Source organism: Terrapene carolina, unplaced genomic scaffold, assembly GCF_002925995.2.
Source record: "Terrapene carolina triunguis isolate 2854851 unplaced genomic scaffold, T_m_triunguis-2.0 Scaffold192, whole genome shotgun sequence".
Lineage (NCBI taxonomy): Eukaryota > Metazoa > Chordata > Testudines > Emydidae > Terrapene > Terrapene triunguis.
In genome coordinates this window covers 19,333,524-19,359,214 of record NW_020664543.1, presented here as the reverse complement: position 1 = coordinate 19,359,214, position 25,691 = coordinate 19,333,524, and the positions used below count along the sequence as shown (strand labels likewise).

The window sequence follows — 25,691 nt, the reverse complement described above, 5'->3', positions numbered from 1 at the left end:
ATATATTGTACAAGCATTAGACTCTATAAAGATTACAATTTGTAAAATATCTAAACATTTGCTTTATTTGCCACACACAATTCAACAGCTCTTTGAAACTTTCCATAACTGTAAGCTAAATTTGGTTAAAACTACGACAGCCAATTTCATTTGCGGGGAGTGGTTATTTAGGATTAATTTTTATTTTTATTATTTTTGTATTTGTGTCAAGTTGAACCTGTCTTAGCTTGAACTGTTGGTAAGTATCCAAAAAAGCCAATGGATACTTTCGTACCTACTATCTTTTGTTAAGTCTCAGGGAAATGTGACTCATTTTAATGAGAAAATACTGTCAACAGAATTCAAACAAAAAGCCAAAAGAAAGAAAGGCATGTTAAACAACGATAGTCTCCAGAAGTTTATTTCAACTTCATATTCAGAAACCACCTGGCTACTACCAACATTACTGCATGTACCTCTAAAATGAGCTTCATTTTTCACATTACTCTGGTTAAATTGTGTCAGCACTTCCATTAGATAGCCCGATTTCTGGAGTTCTACAAAATTTGGGCTTAAAAATTAAAACTTGGTATAAATCATCTCCCTTGGGAATTATTTTTTCCTTTGTTTTTACCAATATTAAAGGGTCAAAAAATCAGATTCTTTTAGATGCTTTTTTATGTTCTAACTCAATCACACCTTCCCACTGCTCAACGGCATTCTTATAGCAAGGATCCACACATGTCTATCAGCATGCAGGACTAGGGCTTACAGAGAGAAAAAACATACATAGTATGGGTACACATAAAGAAAGTAATGGACACACATCATCCAATTCCTCATTTTTTTAAAACTATCCCTGTCTCCCTACCTAATTATTGTTTGATTCCTTTTAAATTCCTATCATTTGCTTTTTCACCTACTCTTCCATTCCCATTCCCAATAAGTAACTTGGGTATCTTTACCATCTCTTCCCCTCCAGCTTTCTTATCCCCCTATAATGGAAAAAAGAAATCAAATTGCCATCAACCCCACAGAAGCTTTAAAGCTCTAAATGTCTAATATCCAGTGGGAAATCTTTAGGCTGACCTAGAAGGCAGCAGACTCCGTATGGTCTCCTTCTCTTTAAGTTCAAATCAGCTCCTGTTGCATCCTCCTCCAAAGGTGAGGGGGAGGGAAGAGCAATTTAAGACAAAAATTGGATTCCTTATGCAACAGTGATTCTAAGCAACAGTTAAATGCTCCATGTGACCACTCTCCAAATCTCCAGGATAAGTACTGACCTTAGGCTGGCAATGATTGTTGGCATGCATCTAACTGCATGATGAGCCTTAACGTGGCCTTGAAATGGTTCCACTAAGAAATAACAGTGGGAAACACAGTCAGCCAACCATTCTACACCATCTTCTTGAACACAATTTGATCTAATGTGTTGATCTCAAGGGAGACAAAAGGGGATGAATTAAGGGCTTTGGTACCCTTCAAATAAAAAACAGAGGTATCTTCATAAATCTAAATTGTGAAGTGCTGACAAAGAATGGACATGAAGGTATTAGAAAAATATTGGAAGAACAGGCCACTGAGCTGGGGATAGGAGGGCACCCAAACTACAGGCTTTTTTTTTTTTTTTTTTTAGCCCACCACAGCCCAGCTCATGGCAAGGGATCCAGAGACACCAGAATCACTGTGTCTCTCCCCACTGTGGGAGGTTGCCTGCCTGCACACTGCGTTGAGACTCAAGGGGCTAGAGTAGAGAGCTGAGCCAGCTCTGCAGGTCAGGAGACGCTGCAGGGTGAGTTTGAGGCAGGCTTGTTCTTCAACTCTCCCCCTCCCCCCTGCCCATCCACAGCAAGACTCAACCCCATCCTGGTACCTCTGACCCCCACCAGGGGCTGGAACTGACACCTCCTTCCAGGGCCGGCTCCAGGCACCAGCTTGGCAAGCAGGTGCTTGGGGCGGCCATTCCGGAGGGGGGCGGCACGTCCAGCTATTCGGCGGACGGTCCCTCACTCCTGCTCAGAGCGAAGGACCTCCTGCCGAATTGCCGCCGCAGATCATGATCGGGATCGCAGCTTTTTTTTTTTTTTTTTTTCCTTTTGGCTGCCTGGGGCGGCAAAAACCCTGGAGCCGGCCCTGCCTCCTTCCATGCCTCCCAACTTTAAATGGTGCTCCACAGCCACTGATTGGAAGGATTGCTTAAGCTCTGTGTAAGCAATTTAAGACAAACACAAAGCAACTATCATTATAAAATATAATTTGTTGCAAGTCACTAGAATTTTAAATTCTCTTATGAACAGACTTGAAGTCACTGACATCAGGGATGAAATCCTTCATATAAGAAACTGAATTTACAGGTATCTAGTGGGTGAAAGGGAGCTGCACCACAGTAGTGCTTCAGCGTAGACACTTCCTACGCCAACAGGAGGGATTCTTCCATGAGGCATAGGTAATACACCTTCCCAAGAGGCAATAGCTACACTAACTGAAGAATTCTTCCTTCAATCTAGCACTGTCTACGCTGGGGGTTACGTCATCGCTCAGAGGTGTGGATTTTTCACACCCCTGAGTAATGTAGCTGGGTTGACCTCACTTTTTCACATACACTAACACCTCTCTCACAAACAGAAGTTAGTCCAATAAAAGAGATTACCTCATCCATCTTGTGTCTCAAGAAAATATTTCTCAGCCCTGCTTTCAAATTCAAAGCAGAAAATGCTAACAGAAACATCTAATTACAGATATACTAAAAAGCTATAATAACTATACGTTTCTAGTTCATGCAATAGAGCAATCCAAACAGTGAAATCAGTGGTACCAGTCCTCCCTTAAACCAACCACTGATACAAGAGGAGAAGGAGAGGCTAATTTAAAAAACATTATGCCAGGTGGTATTATCAAGCCACCAAGTTAAGCAAAAGAAATGGCCTTTTAATTACACCAAGTTAAAATTGGCAAGAAAATAACGGAAGTGGAAATATACAAGCTATGAATTGGTCATACTTTAAAAAAAAAAAATTCTTAATTCAGCACACTATAAACGCAACACAATATTCTGAATGACTTTCTGTAGATACTATTTTTTAAATTGAAATACATTTACAGAGCACACAATTTAATTTGTTTTGAGAGAGAAATATGCTTCATCATATTCCCACATTCTTTACAGGGTTTCCAATTTGAATTGACATTAGTAACATACAAATCAAACAACCCACCCTATACACACATTTTCAAAATGATACATTTGTATACTTTTTTAAACCCACTAATTTAGATACTAAACAAATCCGTTGCAATTGTGGTTCTGCCCTCAGTTTATTAAAGAAAGTCAAATTCTATTTATGTATTTGTTTTGTTGTTGGTTTGTTTTTTGTAAAAGCTTAAAAATGCAAGAGTTTCAAGAATCTACTTGATATCAACTAGAGCATATTCATAAAGACATTTACCGCACTGGGTGACTATTTTCTACAGACTTCCTCTTAAAATAGTTTCAGTTCTCTACGAGAAGCAATTCTTTGGTGCAATGAGGAGTGCAGTTAGGGTGGGACTTAACAGACATACCGTATGCAACGTTACCCTGCAGCTATGATTACAGCACAATCTGAACTGGGAAGGATCAGTATGATTAAATTACCAAAGTCTTTGATTCCTTCAAATAGTGTAATCTTCCATCCAGAAACTAGCCAAAGCACAGCACAGAAGGTACACTTTACCATCAATAGACAGTAGCACTGCTTTCCATACCCACCTACAAAAACCACACCTAACCCAAAGAAGGAGATAAACAGCACACAATAAAAATGTGCCAAAGCCTTATATAATACACTAACTTTTTAGTGATGAACCACGTTAAAATCATGTTTTCAAGCTGTCTGCTAGGTATACAAGGACAGTAATAGCAAAAACAACCCAATCATTGTATTTTAATTTGTATCCATTTGAAATACAGAAAGCCAATCCACACTGAGCCTAATTAGTAAGTATTGTTCTAATCAGTATTAATTTTGACACCTTAATTCATAGTCAAACTATCAGTTTTACTATTTAGACACAGAATCATAAAACTTAGAGACAAAAAAAATCCCATTAGAGTACCAAGCAAATCCTCTGCAAGGACAGAGTACATACCCCGGAAAAAAATTATTTAAACAGCTTCACTTTACCCAAGGCTTATGTGGACCAGTTCAGATGTAGAAATGGCACTGGGAATCAATCTACAATCAGTCAGTACAAAATGTTCTTTCAGAAAAGAATGCTGAGAATCACTTTGCTCTTGAAATTAGTTAATTAGTGGCATCAATGAATAAAGAACGTGTATGGAGCATTCATATAAAATTCTTTTTAGCAGTGCACTCAAAGGTGCAGCCAGGTTGAAAATCATGTTTTTATACATATGTTACAACAAATTCTTTGGATTATTAAAACAACGTTTTTAAAATTTAATTCATTTTTTACCATTTATACTACTCGTTTTTTCCCCTATATTTCTCAGTTTGAAAAATGAAAATTAACTACTGGTAATTAGTTTCTAGACAATTTCATTCTCAGTGCTTTTTCTTCATCTATGCCTAGAATAAAGAGGGTGTAAACCTTTAGTTTCATACACAGACCTTACTGCAATAATTTGTGATTTTGAAATTAGTCTAGTACAATGCACTCTACATGGGGCAACATGTTCTGACTATACAGAAGCTGAAACTAGGGCAGCGAGCGTAGCTGCCACCCATTTGTTGAGAGAGACATTACGCAGGGATCATATTATACCAGTACTCTATGCTCTGCTCTTGTTCCTATTAACTTCTAGGTGAAGTGCAAGGTTTTGGTTTTAACCTATAAAGCCACAAATGGTTTGGGATCTGGTCACACAGACAACTAACTCCCTCTCTAAGTGGTAATGCGGCAGCTTCAGTCAGCAGCTTGAGCTTTTAAATAGAGGGGGACTGTAAGAGACAGAGATGCTATCAGAACATTTTCTGTGAGGAATCTTTCTTGGCTTTGGAATACATTAGCCCCATTAAGAGACTACATTTCTTAACTTTCTGGGTACGCTACAGAGCCCACTGTTCTTTTTGGGCATTGGAAAGATGGTTCATGTGATAGGGACACATGGGTTTGTTGATGGATATTTTTATGTCTTTTGTGTTATTTATATAGACTATTCATTAAATATGTTATAGGTTTTTAACTTTTCCATGAGATATTGTTTGTTCTAGTTGTTGTAAGGTTGAGACTCCTTCCTCAGGGCTAGGATCTTTATAAGTAAAAAATCCAATCTAATCAAGTTACATATACATTACATCATACGGAATTACATCCCCAGGCATAACAAGCCTCTCCTCTCCTCCTCTTCCCCCCACCCCACTTGAATATCATAACTTCCCCTCCATACACTTCCTCCTCCTTGACAGTCAAGCTTTCTTCCTATCTTTTTGCCACCATCAGTGTCCTGCACAGAGTTTCTATAGGGCACACTTTGGTGTTCCTGGCCCTTCCTTCTTATCCTAGCCTAGATACTTACATAGGTGACTAACTTAAATGTCCTAGCTCTACAGAAAGAGCTTCATCTTTACAAGTCAACCTCTTTCCTTCTACATAAATGAATTTTTAAAAATTTATTTACTGCAGTTAGAAAATGAGAATGGACACGCAATGAGAACAGAACAACTTCACACTAGATGCCACATAGCATAGTTAAGATTCAGTAGAGTTTTATATATTAGCAGTGACCCTTATGTATATTACATAGTCACAGTATATTACTAAATAGCTCTTCTGAGACATGACATATATTGCACCATGGAAATGTGGTAACAATAGCTCAGATTTTAACTATGGACTCATTATATGAAATGTAAAGCCGTGTTTTTTGTATTTTTAATATGCACTCAGACCATATTCTTTAGGGGTTTAACAAAGTACTTACTGTTCATGACATACAATATTTTGTTCAAATACTCTAGCTCTACATAATTAGCTTGTATTGCAAGCAAACTATAAAGAAATTTTTAAAAAAGAAAGGCATAAACAAAACCAGTAACTTACAGAGGCAGCTCTTCTGCAGTTAATATCACGGTCAAACACTGCAGCTATTACCAATGCACTGGAAAAGAAAAACACAGCGTATAAGTAATAAAATATAAAAATTAACAATTTACAAACAGCATGCCAACATTTAATCTTCCATTTGAATACTCAGTATTCCCTGGAAAGAAGTTACAATTTCTTAATGCAAATCAGAGTTATAGTTTATGTATTCATAGAATTGTTTCCCACATTTTTGGAAATTAAGGAAATGTGCAAGCAGCAAGCCCGGTTCAAACACAGTTGACATTACTTTATAGTGAGTTGGCAAAAGAGAGTATTGACACAATCCACAATATGCACACATTATTAAACAGGTCTTGCAAACTTTTGTTATTATTTGTAGACTGGAGACATTCATAAAAGAATATCTGATAAGTAGAGAACCTTAAAGGCAATAGCATATCTGGTCAATTTGCAGTACAGAGTTCTTTCTATTTGCATACCGACAGCCAGAAGACTAGAGCATTAAAGACACACTTTAGACACAAGGGAGCATGTAATCTCTGGAGTTTCATGAGGCTTCATTAACAAACAGTGTCTTGAGATTCTCAGATGAATGGAAGTTACACATGGACAGGACTATATTTTAAAGAGTGAACTTCCTTACCCCTTTTGATACACTGAATAAGAACAAATGCACAAGTGAATTTTATTTAAGACAGCTCGTTAGGGGGAAAAACAATCCAGAGACATGATTAGACATAGTTTAATTCTCTGCAGCATAAGATATAATATTTCACAGTTCAAAAATAATCGAGTTCTCATCCCACCTTGGCCAACGGACAGCAGGAATTAAGGGGAACACAAATTGGAAAAGCCAGAAACTGGCCTGCACTGGCAATTCTGATTAATGCTCATCCACAGTAGATACCATCTATTTGAATCCACTGGGTAGCTTAAGGATGATGGACCAGCAACCAACAAGAACGGTAACATTGTTAATATTATCCCATTGCTTTTTCAGTACCAAACTTTTCAGTATTTTAATGTATAAACTTCACATTACATGAACACGTCTTTAAATATATTTATGCCGAAAATATTTAGACATACATGAAAATAAAACTAAATTAGGATTTCAAGACATTTTAAAAAGACTAACTTTTAAATTCAATTAAAATCAAAGCTCTACTTGTCATTGGTGTCAGTTCAATAGCATCTCATAGTCAATTCTAGAACAAAGAATCAGATACCATTCTCAGTGTAGTATCTCTACTGAGACACGGTGATAGGCGAGATTATAAGTCTGGAACATAAAATAATTACTCTCTGCTCTACTATGCTGTTTTAGATTATAGAGCTCAGCAATTGGTGATTAATCCCCATCTTTCAGTAATGATTTGATAGAAGACAACGTTCCGATGTCTCAAGTCACTAAGGGTATGTCTACACTACGAGGGTAGTTCGATTTCACTTAAATCGAATATGTGGAATCGATATTGCAAAGTCGAACGTGTGTGTCCACACTAAGGACAGTAATTCGACTTTGTGAGTCCACACTAACGGGGCAAGCGTCGACATTGGAAGCGGTGCACTGTAGGCAGCTATCCCACAGTTCCCGCAGTCCCCGCTGCCCATTGGAATTCTGGGTCGAGCCGCCAATGCCTTGTGGGTAAAAAAAAATGTGTCGAGGGTGCTTTTCGGTAACTGTCGTCATCCAACCATCACTCCCGCCCTCCCTCCCTGAAAGCGCCGGCGGGAAATCAGTTCGCGCACTTTTCTGGTCAGTGACAGCGCGGACGCCACAGCACTGCGAGCATGGAGCCCACTGCGACCATCGCTGCAGTTGTGGCCGTTCTCAACACCTCGCAGCTTCTCATCCACCTTTCCCAGAGGCAGATACAGAGAAATCAGGCGAGGAGGCTACGGCAGCGGGGTGAGGATCTGAAGTCTGAGAGTAGCACAGACCTGTCAGAAACCACGAGACCCAGCGCCGAGGACATCACGGTGGCAATGGGTCATGTGGATGTTGTGGAACGGCGATTCTGGGCCCGTGAAACAAGCATGGACTGGTGGGACTGCATAGTGCTGCAGGTCTGGGATGAATCCCAGTGGCTGCAAAACTTTCGCATGCAGAAGGGGACTTTCCTCGAACTTTGTGAGTTGCTGTCCCCTGCCCTGAAGCGCAATGACACCCGGATGCGAGCAGCCCTGACTGTCCAGAAGCGAGTGGCCATAGCCCTCTGGAAGCTTGCAACGCCAGACAGCTACCGGTCAGTCGTGAACCACTTTGGCGTGGGCAAATCTACCGTGGGGGTTCTTGTGATGCAAGTAGCCAACGCAATCGTTAAGGTACTGCTCTCAAAGGTAGTGACACTGGGAAACGCGCAGGTCATCATAGATGGCTTCGCCGCGATGGGATTCCCAAACTGCGGTGGGGCTATAGATGGAACTCACATCCCTATCCTGGGACCGGACCACCAGGCCAGCCAGTACATCAACAGAAAGGGCTACCTTTCAATGGTGCTGCAAGCACTGGTGGACCATAGGGGACGTTTTACCAACATCAACGTCGGATGGCCGGGCAAGGTTCATGACGCTCGCGTGTTCAGGAACTCAGGTCTGTTTAGACGGCTGCAGGAAGGGATTTACTTCCCGGACCACAAAATAACTGTTGGGGATGTGGAGATGCCTACAGTGATCCTCGGGGACCCAGCCTACCCGCTAATGCCCTGGCTCATGAAGCCCTATACTGGCGCCCTGGACACTGAAAAAGAACTGTTCAACTACCGGCTGAGCAAGTGCAGAATGGTGGTGGAGTGTGCTTTTGGCCGTCTCAAGGGGAGATGGAGAAGCTTACTGACTAGCTGTGATCTCAGCGAAACCAATATCTCCATTGTTATAGCAGCTTGCTGTGTGCTCCACAATCTATGTGAGAGCAAGGGGGAGACCTTTATGGCGGGGTGGGAGGTTGAGGCAAATAGCCTGGCTGCTGATTACGCCCAGCCAGACAGCCGTGCGATTAGAAGAGCCCAGCTGGACGCGCTGTGCATCCGGGAGGCTTTGAAAGCTAGGTTCCTCAGTGAGTAGGGTAACCTGTGACTATTAACTTTGTTTAAAGAGAAGCTGAACCTGCCCCCGTTTCTTTACCCAGTTTATGTTGACTATCCTCTCCAGTTACATACCCCCTTCACCCCCTTCCCAAAAAATAAAATCAGTTCTATTTTCTTAATGAACACCATTGTCTTTATTACTGTTTTCGCGGGAATGTTTTAAACCTGGGACGCAGACTGCGGTGGGGGGCGGGTGTAGTGTAGTGATGCAAATGATGCCTCTAAACTCCAGGAATGACAGGCTCCGCAGTGGTGGACTGGTTGTTTCAACGGAGCCTGCCAGCCGTCCTGGGCGGGACTGCGTGTATGTGTCGGCTATGTGACTTTCTGGCAGGGGGAGGAGGGTTACAGATCCCCTGCTGCGTGGCTCTGTGATCCAGGATAAGGACCACTGCATAAGATCTGTAACTGCCCTCCCCCGCCACAAAGTCACAGAGCAACCCCCCCACACACAGAACATGAAAACCACCTCCCAGACTGACCAGGGTAACTAGTAACTGCACTGTGTATGTGCCCTGCTGCTGGACCTGCCCCCGCCTCTGTACCCTGCTAAAGGTGACTGTCCTGTCCAATTACCAACCACCTTCCCCCCCTTCACACAGACTCTCCTCCAAAAGAAAATGATGGAAACAGTAATTAACAGAAACGTATATTTTATTAGCAACTACACATGAAATGGGGGGGTGAAACTTGGACGGGGGCTTGTGTGAGGTGGGTAGGAAAGGACTTTTCAAATTTTGGGGAATGAGAGCCTTCTAGTGCTAGAGCAGTCTGCAGGGGTGGAGTGAAACTTTTCACGGCCCCTGCCGCCCCTCCTTCTTTGAACTTTGGGTGAGGGGGGTATGGGACTTGGTGGCGGGGGAGGGTGGTTACAGATAGACTGCAGCGGGGCTCTCTCCTCCTGCCTCCGGTCCTGCAGAACCTCCACAAGGCGCCGGAGCGTGTCCGTTTGCTCCCTCATCAGTCCAAGCAGCATTTGAGTCGCCTGCTGGTCTTCCTGACGCAACCTCTCCTCCCGTTCCATGTTTGCTCGGTGCATTTGGGACAAGTTCTCCCTCCACTGTGTCTGCTGGGCTGCCTGGGCTCGGGAGCAGCACATTAGTTCTGAGAACATGTCCTCCCGCGTCGTCTTCTTCCTCCGCCTAATCTGCGCTAGCCTCTGGGAGTGTGATGCCAGGCTGGGTTGGGAGACAGTCGCAGATGTGGCTGTGGGAATGGGAAAAAGGGAGTGAATTCCTGAGACAGATAAATGAAGTTGTGAACAAAGAACATAGTCTTTCTCTGAGAACAAGACCATGCACTGCACCTATCACATGCGCACTCAGGAGACAAGGTCGAATTTTCGGCCCTCGCCTTCAGTGCCTGTGGTCTTGCACTGGCGATCTGAGAAGCGGGGCAGGACACCGGAATTTGTGTAGCAGGCAAACATGGTAAGCCGTAGACTTGTGGCTGCTTAAAACTTTAATAGTAGCACTGGCCTCCTTTCACATTGAAAGCAATGCCAGTCTCTGCTGCCAGCAATCAGGCAAGCATGAACTGTGCCCCTGTCCCACCCCCTCACGGCTGTCCCAGGGAAAGATCCCTGTATGCTGCCCCTCTCCCGCCTCCACCGCGTGGCTGTAAAGCAGTCCCAATACTAACATTCCCCTACCTAATTCAAAGCAGGGCATCATGAGCGACATCACCCTGATGAGGATCTCGGACAGCGAAAAGGAACGGATGCTTAGGGAAAGCCTGCAAAAACCAGGGCCGTATGCCGCCATGCTCTGCAGGGCAATGATCCCTGAGTACTTGATTGTCTCCTGGCGCGGAAACGTTTCGTACCACGGAGGACCCAATAAGGCCGCTCTCCCCAGGAACCTGATGAACAGGCTTGGACATTACCTCCAGGAGAGCTTCGTTGAGATCTCCCATGAGGATTTCATCTCTATCCCCGGACATATAGACCGGATTTTGGTGTAGCTGCACTGGCAGGGACTAAAGAGTGGAGCGTCTTGGGCAGCAGAATCATGAAAAACCGGACATTGTTAGATTTTTTTTAAATAGTTGGGACTAAATAGTTAAGCGCCTAGGGCAAAGAAATCATGAAAAACCCATTGTTAATATTATTAATATTCCAGTTCTGTTAAAAATAAATGTTTAGCTGTTTAAAACACTTACTGCTTGATCCTTCCCCTGATTCTGTGTCCGGGGTAACGGCTGGGGACGGTTGGTAGGGGATCTCTGTTAGGGTGATGAAGAGCTCCTGGCTGTCGGGGAAATCAGCGGTGCAAGCGCTGTCGACTGCCTCGTCCTCCTCATCTCCTTCCTCATCTTCCCCGTCCGCTAACATGTCCGAGGAACCGGCCGCGGACAATATCCCATCCTCAGAGTCCACGGTCACGGGTGGGGTAGTGGTGGCAGCCGCACCTAGGATGGAATGCAGTGCCTCGTAGAAACGGGATGTGTGGGGCTGGGATCCGGAGCGTCCGTTTGCCTCTTTGGTTTTTTGGTAGCCTTGTCTCAGCTCCTTGATTTTCACGCGGCACTGCGTTGCATCCCGGCTGTATCCTCTCTCTGCCATGGCTTTAGAGATCTTCTCATAGATCTTTGCATTCCGTCTTTTGGAGCGCAGCTCGGAAAGCACGGACTCATCTCCCCACACAGCGATGAGATCCATGACTTCCCGATCAGTCCATGCTGGGGCCCTCTTTCTAGTCTGCGATTGCACGGCCATCTCTGCTGGAGAGCTCTGCATCGTTGCCAGTGCTGCTGAGCTCGCCACGATGTCCAAACAGGAAATGAGATTCAAACTGCCCAGACAGGAAAAGGAATTCAAATTTTCCCAGGGCTTTTCCTGTGTGGCTGGTCAGAGCATCCGAGCTCAGACTGCTGTCCAGAGCGTCAACAGAGTGGTGCACTGTGGGATAGCTCCCGGAGCTATTAGCGTCAATTTCCATCCACACCTAGCCTAATTCGATATGGCCATTTCGAATTTAGCGCTACTCCTCTCGTTGGGGAGGAGTACAGAAGTCGAATTTAAGAGAGCTCTATGTCGAACTAAATAGCTTCGTGGTGTGGACAGGTGCAGGGTTAATTCGATGAAACGGCGCTAAATTCGACATAAACGCCTAGCGTAGACCAGGCCTAAGATGACTTTTTAAACAAAGTATGGTCCAAGACACTTACTAGTATACCATTTAGTAGTATCAAACACTGAAAACTGTACTACAATTGACAAAAATACAACTTTTGATACATTATCCGTGTGCGTTTTCACTTACTCCCCTAATATGCAATAGATCTCCCACTCAATGCGAATGAATAAAGTCACATTGTATCAAAATATTTGATGAATAGTCTATGAATATATACCTTTTTGTAGTAAGTGTTAGATTTACTTTTGTTTTAAATACATGTATTAAGCTGTCAATGGCAAACACTTAAAATTATGCTCTGATTCTCTGACAAGTTTTCGGTTTTTTAATTTAGCAGGACATTAGGCTTGCACACAAGTGCCTAACTTATCTGGAGTTGGAATCAACATAGCACCTTTTTAAAAGAATATTAAAAAGTAATAGGTTACAAACTACCCCACGGGTCAACACAGCAAGTCAAATGTATTATGTAAGATATATGTAAAACAAACCGATGTAATGACAACCATACAAGACATTGCAATAACATACACTACACCTTGAAGCTTAGAAGGGGTTACAGAACCACAAGATGACGTAAAAACTTTGCTACAAAAAGCATGAGTAAACCATGCTCCCTAAAGATTAATTGCAATGCAAATTTTTAATATCTGAAAAGACAGTTACCTTCTCCATAACTGGTGTTCTTCGAGATGTGTTGCTCATGTCCATTCCATATTAGGGGTGTGTGCTCACCACATGCAACAGTGACGCAAGTATTTCCCTCAGCAGAATCCGTAGGGGACCGGCTCTGGCACCCTCTGGTGTGGCCAGGGCCAGCTCCAGGCACCAGCCCTCCAAGCATGTGCTTGGGGCGGCACCTGGAGGGGGGCGGCGCTCACCTGGGGAGAGCGGGGTTGTGGCCGGGCTCACCGCCCTCCCTCGGCGCTCCGGCTGGCCGGGGAGAGCGGGGCCGCGGCCGGGCTCGCCGCCCTCTCCGCGGCGCTCCGGCCGGCCGGGGAGAGCGGGGCCGCGGCCGGGCTCGCCGCCCTCCCCTGCCGCGCTCCCCGCTGGGGGGCGGGGGGCGGCGGGAAGCTTTTTTGCCTGGGGCGGCAAAAAAGCCAGAGCCGGCCCTGGGTGTGGCACCTGCATGGCGCGGTATGAGGGGCACCACCAGCTCCCCCCACCCTCAGTTCCTTCTTGCCGGAAACTCCGACCGTGGAGAAGAATGGCAGGTTATGGAATGGACATGAGCAACACATCTTGAAGAACACCAATTACGGAAAAGGTAACTATCTTTTCTTCTTCGAGTGCTTGCTCATGTCCATTCCATATTAGGTAACTCCCAAATAGTACCCCTGGAGATGGGTAGGAGTTCACGGACATATAGATCGTAACACAGCTCTGCCGAACCCAGCGTCATCTCTGGCCTGCTGAGTGATGGTGTAGTGCGCCATGAATGTGAGAACTGAAGACAAGTCACGGCTGTGCAAATGTCGTGGGTAGGGACGTGTGCCAAGAAGGCCACAGAGGATGCCTGAGCTCTGGTCGAGCGGGCCCTCACAATCGGCGGCAGCAGGACCTGTGCAAGCTCGTAACAGGTCCAGATGCAGGAGGTGATCCAGTTGGAAATCCTCTGCGAGGACACCAGAAGGCACTTCATCCTGTCTGCTATCGCGATGCAGAGCTGGGTCGACCTGCGGAAGGACTTGGTACGCTTCAGGTAAAACTCCAGAGCATGTCTGACGTCCAGGGCGTGTAGCTTCCTTTCCTCACTAGTGGTGTGTGGCTTGGGACAAAACACCCAAGGAGGAAGATGTCCTGATTAACATGAAGGAAGACACCACCTTCGGCAGAAAAGCCAGATGGGGTCGCAGTTGAACTTTGTCCTTGTAGAACACAGTATATGGAGGCTCCGATGTCAGGGTTTTAAGCTTAGACACTCCTCTCATGGATGTTATGGCCACAAGGAAAGCGACCTTCCATGACAGGTAGGAGAGGGAGCAGAAGCCCACAGGCTCAAAAGGCGGGTCCATGAGCCTAGAAAGAACCAAGATCTCACTGTGGGACAGGGGCTCGGGCTGATGGGAAGTCTCTCGAGGCCTCTCAGGAAGCAGACCAACATGTCATGTGAGAACACCGTCTGACCTTGAATCGGCAGGTGGAAAGCGGAGATAGCCGCAAGGTGCACCCTGATGGAAGACTGGGCCAGCCACTGGTTCTTAAGAAGGAGCAGATAATCTAAGATAGATTGTAAGGAGGAGTGTGTTGTGGGAAATGTTGCACTCAGACGCCCAGTGGGAGAACCTCGTCCACTTGGCCAGGTAGGTTGCTCTAGTGGAAGGCTTCCTGCTCTCCAGGAGGATTTGCTGGACCTCGTTAGAGCAGGCCTGCTCTTTCGAGTTCAACCACACAGCATCCACATCATGAGGTGAAGGGGAGCGAGGCTAGTGTGTAAGAGACACCCGTGATCCTGCAAGAGCAGATCCGGTCAGTTGGGAAGGGGCCAGGGAGCGGTCACCGTCAAGTACATCAGCGTGCTAAACCAATGTTGGCGCAGCCATACCGGGGCGAGCCTGACGACTTGAGCCTTGTCTCTCTTGATCTTCGACAGGACTCTGCTGACGAGCGGGAACACATATATCAGGCCCCCTGACCATGACAGGAGGAAGGCATAGGAGAGGGAGTCCTTGCCAAGACCCTGCAGGGAACAGAAGCAATAGCAATTCCTGTTCTGTCTGGTGGCAAACAGGTCCACTTGGGGAGTTCCCCACCTCTGGAAGAGCATCCGGGCTACCTCCGGATGGAGTGACCATTTGTGGTGAGAGAAAAAGGATCTGCTAGCGTGTTCCTAACACCGTGGAGGTGACTGTTCTCCAGGTGGATTGCGTGCTCGATGCAGAAATCCCATATGCGGAGAGCCTCTTGACCAGGGCCAGCTCTAGGCACCAGCGCTCCAAGCATGTGCTTGGCGCGGCACTTTCCAAGGGACGGCACTCCGGCTCCTTTTTTTTTTTTTTGGTTGGGGCGAAAAAGACAGGAGCCGGCCCTGAGCGGAGGTGAGCTGCGGCGGTGGGGGGCGCGGGGAGGGCCGCAGAAAGTAACCCTGGGGAGGGCAAAGGAACCACTCCCCCCCCCACTCACCTCTGCCTCCTCCCCCGAGCGCACCTCCGCTCCACCTCTCCTCCCCCCCCAAGCCTGGGAGGGAGGGGTAGGAGGGAAAATGTGGCGCGCCCAGGGGAGGAGGCAGGGCCGGGGATTTGGGGAAGGGGTTGGAATGGGGCGGGGAAGGGGCAGAGTTGGGGCGGGGGCAGGGGGCGCGGGAAAGTTTTTTTGCTTGGGGCGGCAAAAAACTTGGAGCTGGCCCTGCTCTTGACAGAGAGCCAATGAGTGTGCTCCTCCTTGCCTGTTGATGTAGAACATCAAGGCCATATTGTCTGTCAACACTCTCACCACCTTGCCCGCCAGGTGCGGTAGAAAGACCCTGTACCATTCTGAGCTCTTTGACATCTATGTGCAATGGCATCTCCTCTGGGGACTACATGCCCTTGGTCTGGAGGTCGCAGAGATGCGCTCCCCAGCGTAGGTCCAAAGCATCCGATATCAGCTCGATATAGTGACAAGGGCTGTTGAATGGAACTCCTTCCAGGACTGCCCTGGGGTCGGTCCATGATTGCAGTGAGGTAAGTATCATCGGTGGGATAGTAACGACCTTTTCCAGGTGATCTCTGGACTGGGAATAGACAATCACCAGCCACTGCTGTAAGGGCCACATCCGGAGCCTGGCATGGCAGACAACATACGTACATGCTGCCATGCGTCCCAGCAGGTGCAGACAAATCCTGGCCGTGGTGAGGGGGAATGCGGAGACTCCCATGATGAGGTCCACCAGCGCTTGGAACCTTTCCTGCGGCACAAACTGCTCTGGTGCAGGTGGACTCGAGCACCACTCTGATGAACTCTAGCCTCTGCACAGGAACTAACATCCACTTTTTGTCGTTTACCAGCAGGCCAAAGGATCAGCACGTGGCCTGCAAGACCGTGACATCCCTTTGGATCTTTGACCAGCCAGTTGTGGATATACGAGTAGATCTGGATACCCCGATGCCTGAGGTAAGCTGCTATTATCAACATGCACTTGGTCAACACCCTCAGTGTTGTCACTAGGCCGAAAGGGAGGACTGCAAACTGGTGGTGGTCTGATCCCACCTGTGTCCTTGGAAGATCACTATATGAAAGCACACGTCCTTCAAGTCAAGGGCAGCATACCAGTGTCCCGGATCCAGGGAGGGGATGATGGAGGTCAGGGAGACCAGACCATGCAGAACTTTAACTTCTTTAGGTATTTGTTGAGGTCTCGTAGGTCCAGAATGAGCCATAGACTGCCCTTAGCCTTTGGGATTAAGAAACACCGGGAATAGAACCCCTTATTCCTGTATTCGTGAGGAACCTCTTCCACCACACCCAGCTGCAGCAACCCTTCTACCTCCTACGCGAGGAGACTCTCGTGAGAGGGGTCCCTCCAGAGGGATGGGGACGTGGGGTAGGGAGGGGTAGACAAACCTGAGGGTATAACCCTGCGCCACTGTATTGAGGATCCAGTGGTCCGAAGTTATGGTGGTCCATGCCGGAAGAAAAAAAGAAAGGCAGGAAAGATAGATCCGGGGTATAGTCTGGTAGGTTGCCCTCAAGCGCACCCTCAAAACGCCCACTTGCTCCCCTGCTTATTGCGGGTCGAGCCCGATTGGACGGAGGTAGGTGGCTTGGGTGGCGTTTGTAGCCCCTGCTCTTTTTGTGGGGCAGCTCCTGATGGGGTTGGCTCCCTTGGCCCTGAGCTGGCTGCGGTTTGAACCGTTTACAGGCTGGACCAGGGACGTAGTCCTAGAGTTTTCAGGGTAATGCGGGAGTCCTTGAGTTCATGCATCTTACTGTCCATCTGTTCTGCAAACAGGGCCTGGTCATCGAAGGGAAGGTCCTGCACTGACTGCTGAGCCTCTGTCGACAGGCCAGCGAGGAGCAGCCAGGATGCCTGCCGCATGGAGATGGCCGAGGCCATGGTGCGAGCCGCAGAATCTGCTGTGTCTGAAGCTGTCTGGAGGGCCACCCTGGCCGCAACAGTGCCCTCCTCGAGGATCGCCCGGAATTCCTTCCTGGGACCTTGAGGAAGTGAAACCTCGAACTTGGCCATGGCCTGCCACATGCTGTAATCGTAGCGGCCAAGGAGAGCTTGGTGGTTGGCCACTCTCAATTGAAGGCTAGAAGACTAATACATTTTTCGCTCAAACAGATCAGGCAGCTTTGCCCTTCGACCGGGGTACCACCAGTGTGGGCAGCACCAGTAGCGTCAGGATCTCCTGCATTGCCTGCAGGGCCTCTGATGTCGATGGGACAGCTAAATGACGGAGGCCCTCGTTACTGTCCGGGGTGGCAGGCATTCTACGGGATGGGCTAGACAGCTCAACTTGAGCTGGGGTCCGACTCCCTGATGGAGGCGTCGAGCTGCCCGGCACGGGTCCTGGCTCTCTTCCAGCCCTGTCCTTTCCCTTACAGGAAGTGGGGGATCATCCCCTCATGGTTCTCTTCAGCTTCTTGGTTGGAGATGTGGAGGGGGATCGGTGCCGGCTTGAAGATGGCGCCGGCAGGGCACTCCACACCAACACTGCGGTGCTCGGGGCTGAGTCGGATCTCTGCTCCGGTGCCGGGGTCAGCGCCGACTCCATCAGGAGTGCCCTGAGACGGATGTGTCTCTCCTTTTTGTTTGGGGTTTGAAGGATTTACAGATGCGACACTTGTCGCTTATGTGTCCTTCGCCTAGACACCTCAAACAACTAGCGTGCGGGTCGCTGATGGGCATGGGCCGCTTACAACGATCGCAGGGCTTAAAGCCTTGGGACCGGGGCATGCCCCATCCCTAGGCTGAGTCCCATCCAGGACCAACTAAACTAGAACTAACACTAAGGGAACTATTAACTGCCAACTATTTTACAATTATCTTACAGGAAACATTTGGAAGAAACACTGAACGAAATGCTATGCTAGTGGAAGCAGCAGACATTCCAGCACCATCACTGGTGGCAAGAAGGAACTGAGGGTGGGGGAGCCAGTGGCACCCTTATACTGTGGTATGTGCGCACTACTTCAAGGGGCACCAGAGACAGTCCCCTACATATACCACTGAGGGAAAAACTTCCGGCCCCGGTGCATGTGGTGAGCACACGCACGTAATAGGAAATGGACATGAGCAAGCACTCGAAGAAGAGTATTTAGAATGGCACTAGCAGACAAAACAAAGGAGGAATCTTTATGCACAATGTATCGTGATTTTGCACAGTTCAGTACCCATTCACAATAACAGAAGCTGGCGTTTAAACATGCCATATAAAGAGAGGTGTAAAGTATATCCCAGAAGATCTAGTCTACATCTCTAGAAACCTACCTTCAGCAATCAACTAACTGCTTTGGCAAGTAATAGCCATTTCAGCAGAATCATTTAAGCAGAAAATTATTTCTTTCGGACTCTGAAATTCTTCATTACATTATTTATTGACTCTAGGCAAAACAGGAAATAAATATTAGCTGAAAGGTAAATTCACAATGGCTTTGCTTCAGCATAAAGATATTAATTACACGATGCCATCACATCAACCTGTATTTAGAGTACTAATCATTATCTGCAAAAATATACAGAGTAGTTAATCTTTTTTTCTAAAGAGGATATAACTCTTATTGCACTGAAGACAGCTAAAGAAATATATTAAATACTTTCCTAATATTACTTTTCCATGTGCACAAAACTGCTGTCACCACAAGAATTTATGTGATTATGAACAAGGAGGGGTGACGATCTGTATAATGATGAGTGGGAGAATAGGTGACTACAATATACTCTCTATTAAAATGTGGTCTACACTACGAAACAGTGTGAAAGTCCCTGGAATAGATAAACAACATTTCCCCATTTGGGGGACAAAGAAGGGAATTTGAGGGATGTGTGGTTTTTGGTGCCAGCAACCCTTTAAACATAAAAGTGAGTATACACAACATTAGGAAAATATTATGCTGGTAAAGAAAAAGAACCAGATTTCTGTTTCAAGTTTCCAAAGGGTTAAATATGAACCATCATAAGGTGAAAACATTAATTGTAAATTATGAAACATTTTGACAGTGTCCTTTTGTGACATGAACTATCCAAGCCAGGCAGTTCAGCATTACGTATGCTGTCCTTAACTCAACTGTGGGATAGTTTTGCTAAAACAACAGTTACAGACTAAGTATCAGTTTTAGCTTTTAGTTATCTACCCTATCCTCAGTTTCTCTTGTAACAATGGTGAGATTAAGATGCAAAAAGCAGCTTCTATTAAAAATATGACACGTCATTTTATTCTCTCCCAATGACTTCATAATTAATATGGTGATCTTAAAGGTTAGAATAAAACATTACAAGTTTTCAGCTACCAGCTTTAGAGCAAGTCCTGTTCTTTCTGCTTTGTAATTAAAAGGGAAAACGTAAACTTGAAATCTAATCAGTTCCAAAAACTGAATTCAAAATAGTTTCAGGTTACTAAACCTAACAGAGGCCCTGTAGCCAATTTTTGTAGCTTTACCAAATCACATTTTTTACACGTTTTTCCTCTCCTCTGTTAGTGTATGAAAGACCCACACAAACAAAAGGGGAAATTGATCTACTGACCATACAAGAGAAACCATGAAGCAGACTATATACTATTTTACATGCTTAGAAGTGAATAACTCTGAGCAACAGTACAACAGAGTTTATTGCCCCTTAACTGTTACATTCACAAATCAAGCCTTTTCTCTATGATCATAGTTGTGTGTTAATCCTTTTACTAAGAACATTTAAAACTCATCAAGCTGTGTTAATAAATTGTTCAAGTTCATTTCATATTTTAAATAAGTGCATGCAGACACTCTGCTGTGATATGCAATACAACTAGCAATGAGAACAGTCTTTCTAAGATGAAACATTTTTAAGGCGTCTTCACCTGTTTGCTTTCATTGTGGGAGTTTATGTGATACAAACAATGTAAAGGAACAGCTCATGTAAAACAAAATGGGATTTTTTTTTTTAAGGCAGGTAAAGAAACTTGTCTTGACTTGTTTGGAACTTACCGCACCTGATTTCTAACAGGTAGAGCAAACAATAGCTCACTCATTTGAGTCTCCAGGAGACACCTTTTGTAGTTCCAAGTATATTTAACTTTTTGTTACAATACTGCACTATCTTTAGCTTAACTTAATTTAACTATTAGAAAGAACTGTGTTGGAATCTTTAATGATACTTTAGTCCCAAGCAGTTGTGGCAGCATACTAGAACTCAGAATTTAGCAGTGTCTAACTTTTAAAAGACACCTCAATATTAAAAGTAAAGAGCTTTGCATCACTTCTTAAATAAAAATTTCAAGAGGCCATAGCAATGCCAGATATATTATGTGAAAACTTTGTGTATTTCAGTAAATAAATCTTTTGAAAGAATACTATTAGTAGAGATCGTAGTAATGGGGCTTAAACACAACACACTGTAAATGAATAAAAAAGAAAAAAGGCGACAGCATTTAAATTCAAGATTAACTTTTAGCAAACAGCTTTACACTATAGAAAAGCAAGACCAACCATCAAACAGTGCAAATTCTATCCAACAACTCTCTTCTGAAGACAGTATTAAATCAACAAATAGATTTTTGTACATGGAAATTATTCTTTGTTTCATCCAGGCACAAGATGTAGCTCAGAGCAATGCTTCAAATTTCCTGATTCTACATGACAATCTTGCCCTGGAGCAAGCTACCTCAGTTTATCAGATAGCCACACCCTCTTTTTCTTCTTACCACAAACAACACACTACCGCAGGGAAAACTAAACTTCTTACACTCCTATACTGCACGCATTATTTGTATAGTACAGTGCTATGCTGAATTGGGGAGGGAAGAGGAAGGGGAGAGAGTAGTCAGTCATCATAAGTTAACAAAAGAGGTACAAATGGTAAGAACAATTCATTTATTGATCACTTGTGTCATTTTAGTTAGGGACATGAAAAGGCATTCCAACTGCTCAATGTAATAAATCTAGAAGGTTACAACCGAAGCACAATTTAGAAGTTACTCAAAAAATACTATACAAATAGTAGAAGTGCATTTCCCTACTCTCTTTTTGCATAGTGGCTTTAGACAAACTGGCAGAACATCTCTACTTCGTAGTGCACAGCTGCTTCTTAGTCTAAAATGTATTTCTTTGGATTTTTTCTGGGGGGAATGAGAATAGAATTATCGTCACATGCCTCACAGTTCTTAAACTATACATTATTTACACTCTCCTAGTATAGAAGAAACATTCACTAGTTTTAAGTAAAATAGTGGGGGGAGGGTTTAAATCAAGCATTATAAACAAATGGTAAATTACCTAAAAAATACGCCCAATATGATACTTTTGGTACATGCAAATATTCCAGAAGAAGGTAAAGCAGTCCTGCAATTAATTCAGCAATTACTTAATTTTTAAATTATCTATGCTCCCAACAATTTTCTTTTTGTGTTGCATGTGGGCTCATAGTTTGGATAGTGCAGGGAAGGGTTAGAACTACTGTTCCTTTAGAAACCAGTTAAACCGGACTTAAAAAAAATAAACACTCCAAAGGGCATTTGTGTTGGTTCAGATACCAAAATAAGGACAGAAATAAAAATAGTCAAGATAAGTATCAAGATAAAAGTATTATAATTCTGAGGCAAAGACTGTTCATCTGCAATTTTGATTAGTTAAGAGGAGTAGTACTGAGCTCAGAGTAGGAGTAAGTAGTCTAGGTCCTATTGGCACCTTAACAAATTTGTCACATCAGTATGCTGAACAACACTTTTGAATAACACAGCACTTAGGCCCACAAAAAGGCAGAGACGAGTCACCATTTTGTGAATCAAAGGATTTTTCCTGTATAGCAGAATACTTCATTATAAAGGAAGATTATTATATATTTTTGTTTAAAATAACATTAACACTTGTGAAAGATGATAAACCTAAGTCCCCTATTTAACTACCGACCAGGTTCAGCAGACGAAGTGACTGAGCAAGCTGCCCTACCAATGTAGAGTGGCTCAATTAAAAAGTTTTCCCTTTTTGCCAACTGGTAAGATGTTATCAATTCTATCAATGCTCTTCATTAGAAGTAAAGGGAATGCTTGTTTGAACCAGTAACGCTTTAGGCACCAGTGAAGGGTAAAAAAACCCAAAAACCCCACACTTTTGGTCTGTAATCTCAATACCACAACCTGAACTGGTAATGGGGCAAAAATGTAGTTCAGTTCACATGCTGCTTCTCTCCCGAGACGCCCAACAAGAACATCAATTTATGTCAAAATTGATGTAGACATGCAATGGATCATCACTTAATTTGCATATCCAGTCAACAACCATCAGACAGTACTAACTTTTGGTTATTACCAACCTTTCAATACACTTACTCTATGACCACCACCTTGTCCTTCAAGGCTGATACCTACCTACGTTGCTACACTCCTCCCAGTACAGTAGTACATGAGCACCTCCATCCAGTTAAGTAGTTTTAAAGGACCATGAAGGACAACTCTTTCAACCTTTGTTACTCAGACAGATAGTATTTGTGATGCAGGGCTCATATGTTTGAAAAGATTCAAGTACAGCATTTTAAAGTGAGTGCTTTTAATAAAATAAAAAAATAAAAAAAAAAAAGTAAGTTAGCCAGTGTTCTTTTTCTGTTTATTTTTAGAGACAGAGAGAAAGAACGTGTTTCTGCTGTGTAACTGAACCCACAATGAACATCACGTTCTTTGTTCTAAGATGCTGAGTTTCTCATTTTCAAGTTAGCCAACAATTTGCTTGTGGCTAAAAGTATGACTCTTCTTAAAGTGAAACAGCGACACACCTAAGGCTAGATTTAAAACAACAAAAGAAAAAAATGTGTGTGATCATTGCATTGGCCCCAACCAAAGTGTGCTGACACAGTAGGTGAAACTGTGTGTCATGCGGTATTTGAATAATTATTACCTGTTTCTAATCAAAGTGGCAACTTTACTTCTGAGAGAGCGCAAACTAAGTTAATATATTCAGAAAAGACACTGACAAATCTAACTACAAGAACCTTTCATCATAACTTTATTACGAGACTAGCACTAGCTAAATGTATACACTCGATCATAAGCTGGTTCATTTATAAGATGACCCCCCCTAAGATGGATAAGTAAAAATGGAAAATGTTTATGATTCATTCATAAGCCAACCCTATAATTCAGAGGTCAGCAAACTTTGGCTCCCGGGCCATCAGGATAAGCCGCTGGTGGGCCGAGATGGTTTGTTTACCTTGAGCATCCGCAGGCACGAAGGTAAACCTAAGTAAACAAAGTTTCCCGGCACGTCAGCTGCTTACCCTGACGGGCTGGGACAGCAACTGGTGGGGAAATGTTTTGGCGGAGGAGAAGCTGGGAGTCAGGGGAGTAACCCGTGACCACCCCCCACATGACCTCACCCCTAGCCCGAGACCCCCACACTCTCCCCATCCCATCCCTTCCCACCTTATCTGGGGAGAGCCAGGGGAGGATGTGTCTGGCCTGGCTGGAGCTGCTCTGGCAGGCTGGGCAGCATGGCCGCAGCCTGCTCCGGCGGACCAGACCGGGCAAGACGGCCAAAGCATGTTCCGGCGAGCTGGGCCAAGTGGCACGGCCGCACGGTGCGTGACGACACAAAAAGCTCCCTCTCTCAATTCCTTACTTTGGGTGCACTGAGCATGCTCACCCAAACTGAGCATGCCCAGTAACCTTCGCTTTTGCGTGGCAGAAACTGCAACTAGTTGCAAAAGTGGAGGGTTGCTATTTGTGCCTCTACACCAGCCTGCTCTGGGGGGCGGGGCCGAGTGGCACGGCTGCAGCCTGCCAGCCTCGGAGCTGCACCTGCTTCAGAGGCTGGGGGGAGAGCAGCGTGGCCAGAAGCGGAGAGACTCTGGCCCCGCCTCTTCCCTTTTGGCTCTCCTGGCTGTGCTGCCTCTCCTTGCTCCCTCTGTATACCCGTCCATAAGCCGACCCCCTTCGCTGGTGCTTCCCTTTTTTACTAAAAAAATTCGGCTTATGAATGAGTATATATGGTATACTTGTCAGCTATGGTAGCAAACTCAGTCTATAGCTATTTGTGTACAATCTCTCACTGCTCAAACCAATCCAGACCCTCAGGAATTTCCTCAACCTCCTCCCACCCAGCTGAGGTTAGCCTGGGCTAGCATAATCTCATAGTTACTTGGTGTTAGTATTGTAGGCACAAAAGATGGCCTATTTGGGTCTGGCCTTTTATTAAAAGGGATACCTTTCAATCCCTTCTGAAACCGTTCCCAGAGACCTGAAAGCCAAAAAATATTTTTTTTTTCCAGTCTGGCAACTAGAGCTTACTCAGCCCCAAGGTTCTGCCAAACAGTTTCATGTCATCAAATAGAGCATTAATCAGATAAAATCTTAATGGAGAATCTGCATCCCACATATAGACCCAGATATTATTGTACCATGATAGAGCAAAGGAGAAAATGGCACAAGTACATGTCACATCATAGACAAAAGAAAAGTATGATAAAAAGGAAGACTGAGGAGCGCTCAGAAGTTTTGCGATCATTGATTTTAGATTTGACAAGGGACGAATTAGTTGGAATCAAGTAAGAGAGATCCTAGATGTGATCACCCAGGCCACAGGGTAGAGATAGAGGCCTCAGACTAAAAAATAATAAAAATTAAGATTGTTGACCAGGTTTTTGAAGAAGGCAGCACCTTTGACCAGGATCCTCATCTTTTTAGTTAGTCTTGAGACTAAGAGGCAAATTTGGCATACTGGTCTTTCTAGACCACATACCATTTGTAACAGGTCCAGTTGGACCTCGTAGGTCTACATATGACGCCCTTGGACTCAAGGTTTTCCCTCTGGGAACGTGGTATGGGAAAGACCAGCTCCTCTATAGATTTCCATAGCTTGAAAGAGTGCCTTCTGGAGATGACTTTCACCACCTCCTGAAAAACATCCATGAGAATTGGACTGTCTATCAGGCTTCCCCATAGGCACTCTTCCCTCATCAAAAGCATCCTACAAATTAAAGGAGCAGAAGATCAGAACAAGATGAAACTTCCTTATCTACAAGGCAGTGACCCCTTTGATCTCTGAATTTTCAAGTGCTTTTTTTCTTTGCCTTGTGTTTCAGCATAGGAAATAAATTGGAGGAGACGACAACTATAGTTCATTTCAGTTGGACATTAGTATAGCAACCACAGGGATCCTGGATGACAACCTGAAACCCAACTGGGCACCACTGCTTCAGAGCCCTAAGGACTAATGTGACTGGAGATGGTATCAAGTAGTAGCAGGCCAGGGCCAAGAAGGGAAGCCTAGGATTAAAGAAACAGACACTACTTTTGGAGACCAATGCCAGCTGGTCAAAAGCTACTTC

General features: G+C 44.9%; 1 protein-coding gene across 2 annotated transcripts in view; it reads right to left on the bottom strand.

The window, feature by feature from the left end:
* The window catches only part of TBCD (tubulin folding cofactor D), a 256,774-nt gene that overhangs the window by 128,248 nt on the left and 102,835 nt on the right, over nt 1-25,691 (bottom strand). For both annotated transcript variants that reach the window (XM_024217615.3, XM_026654436.1), the window contains exon 16: nt 6,022-6,079. In XM_024217615.3, coding sequence (XP_024073383.2) covers nt 6,022-6,079 — 58 coding nt within the window. The remainder of the gene's footprint in view (nt 1-6,021; nt 6,080-25,691) is intronic.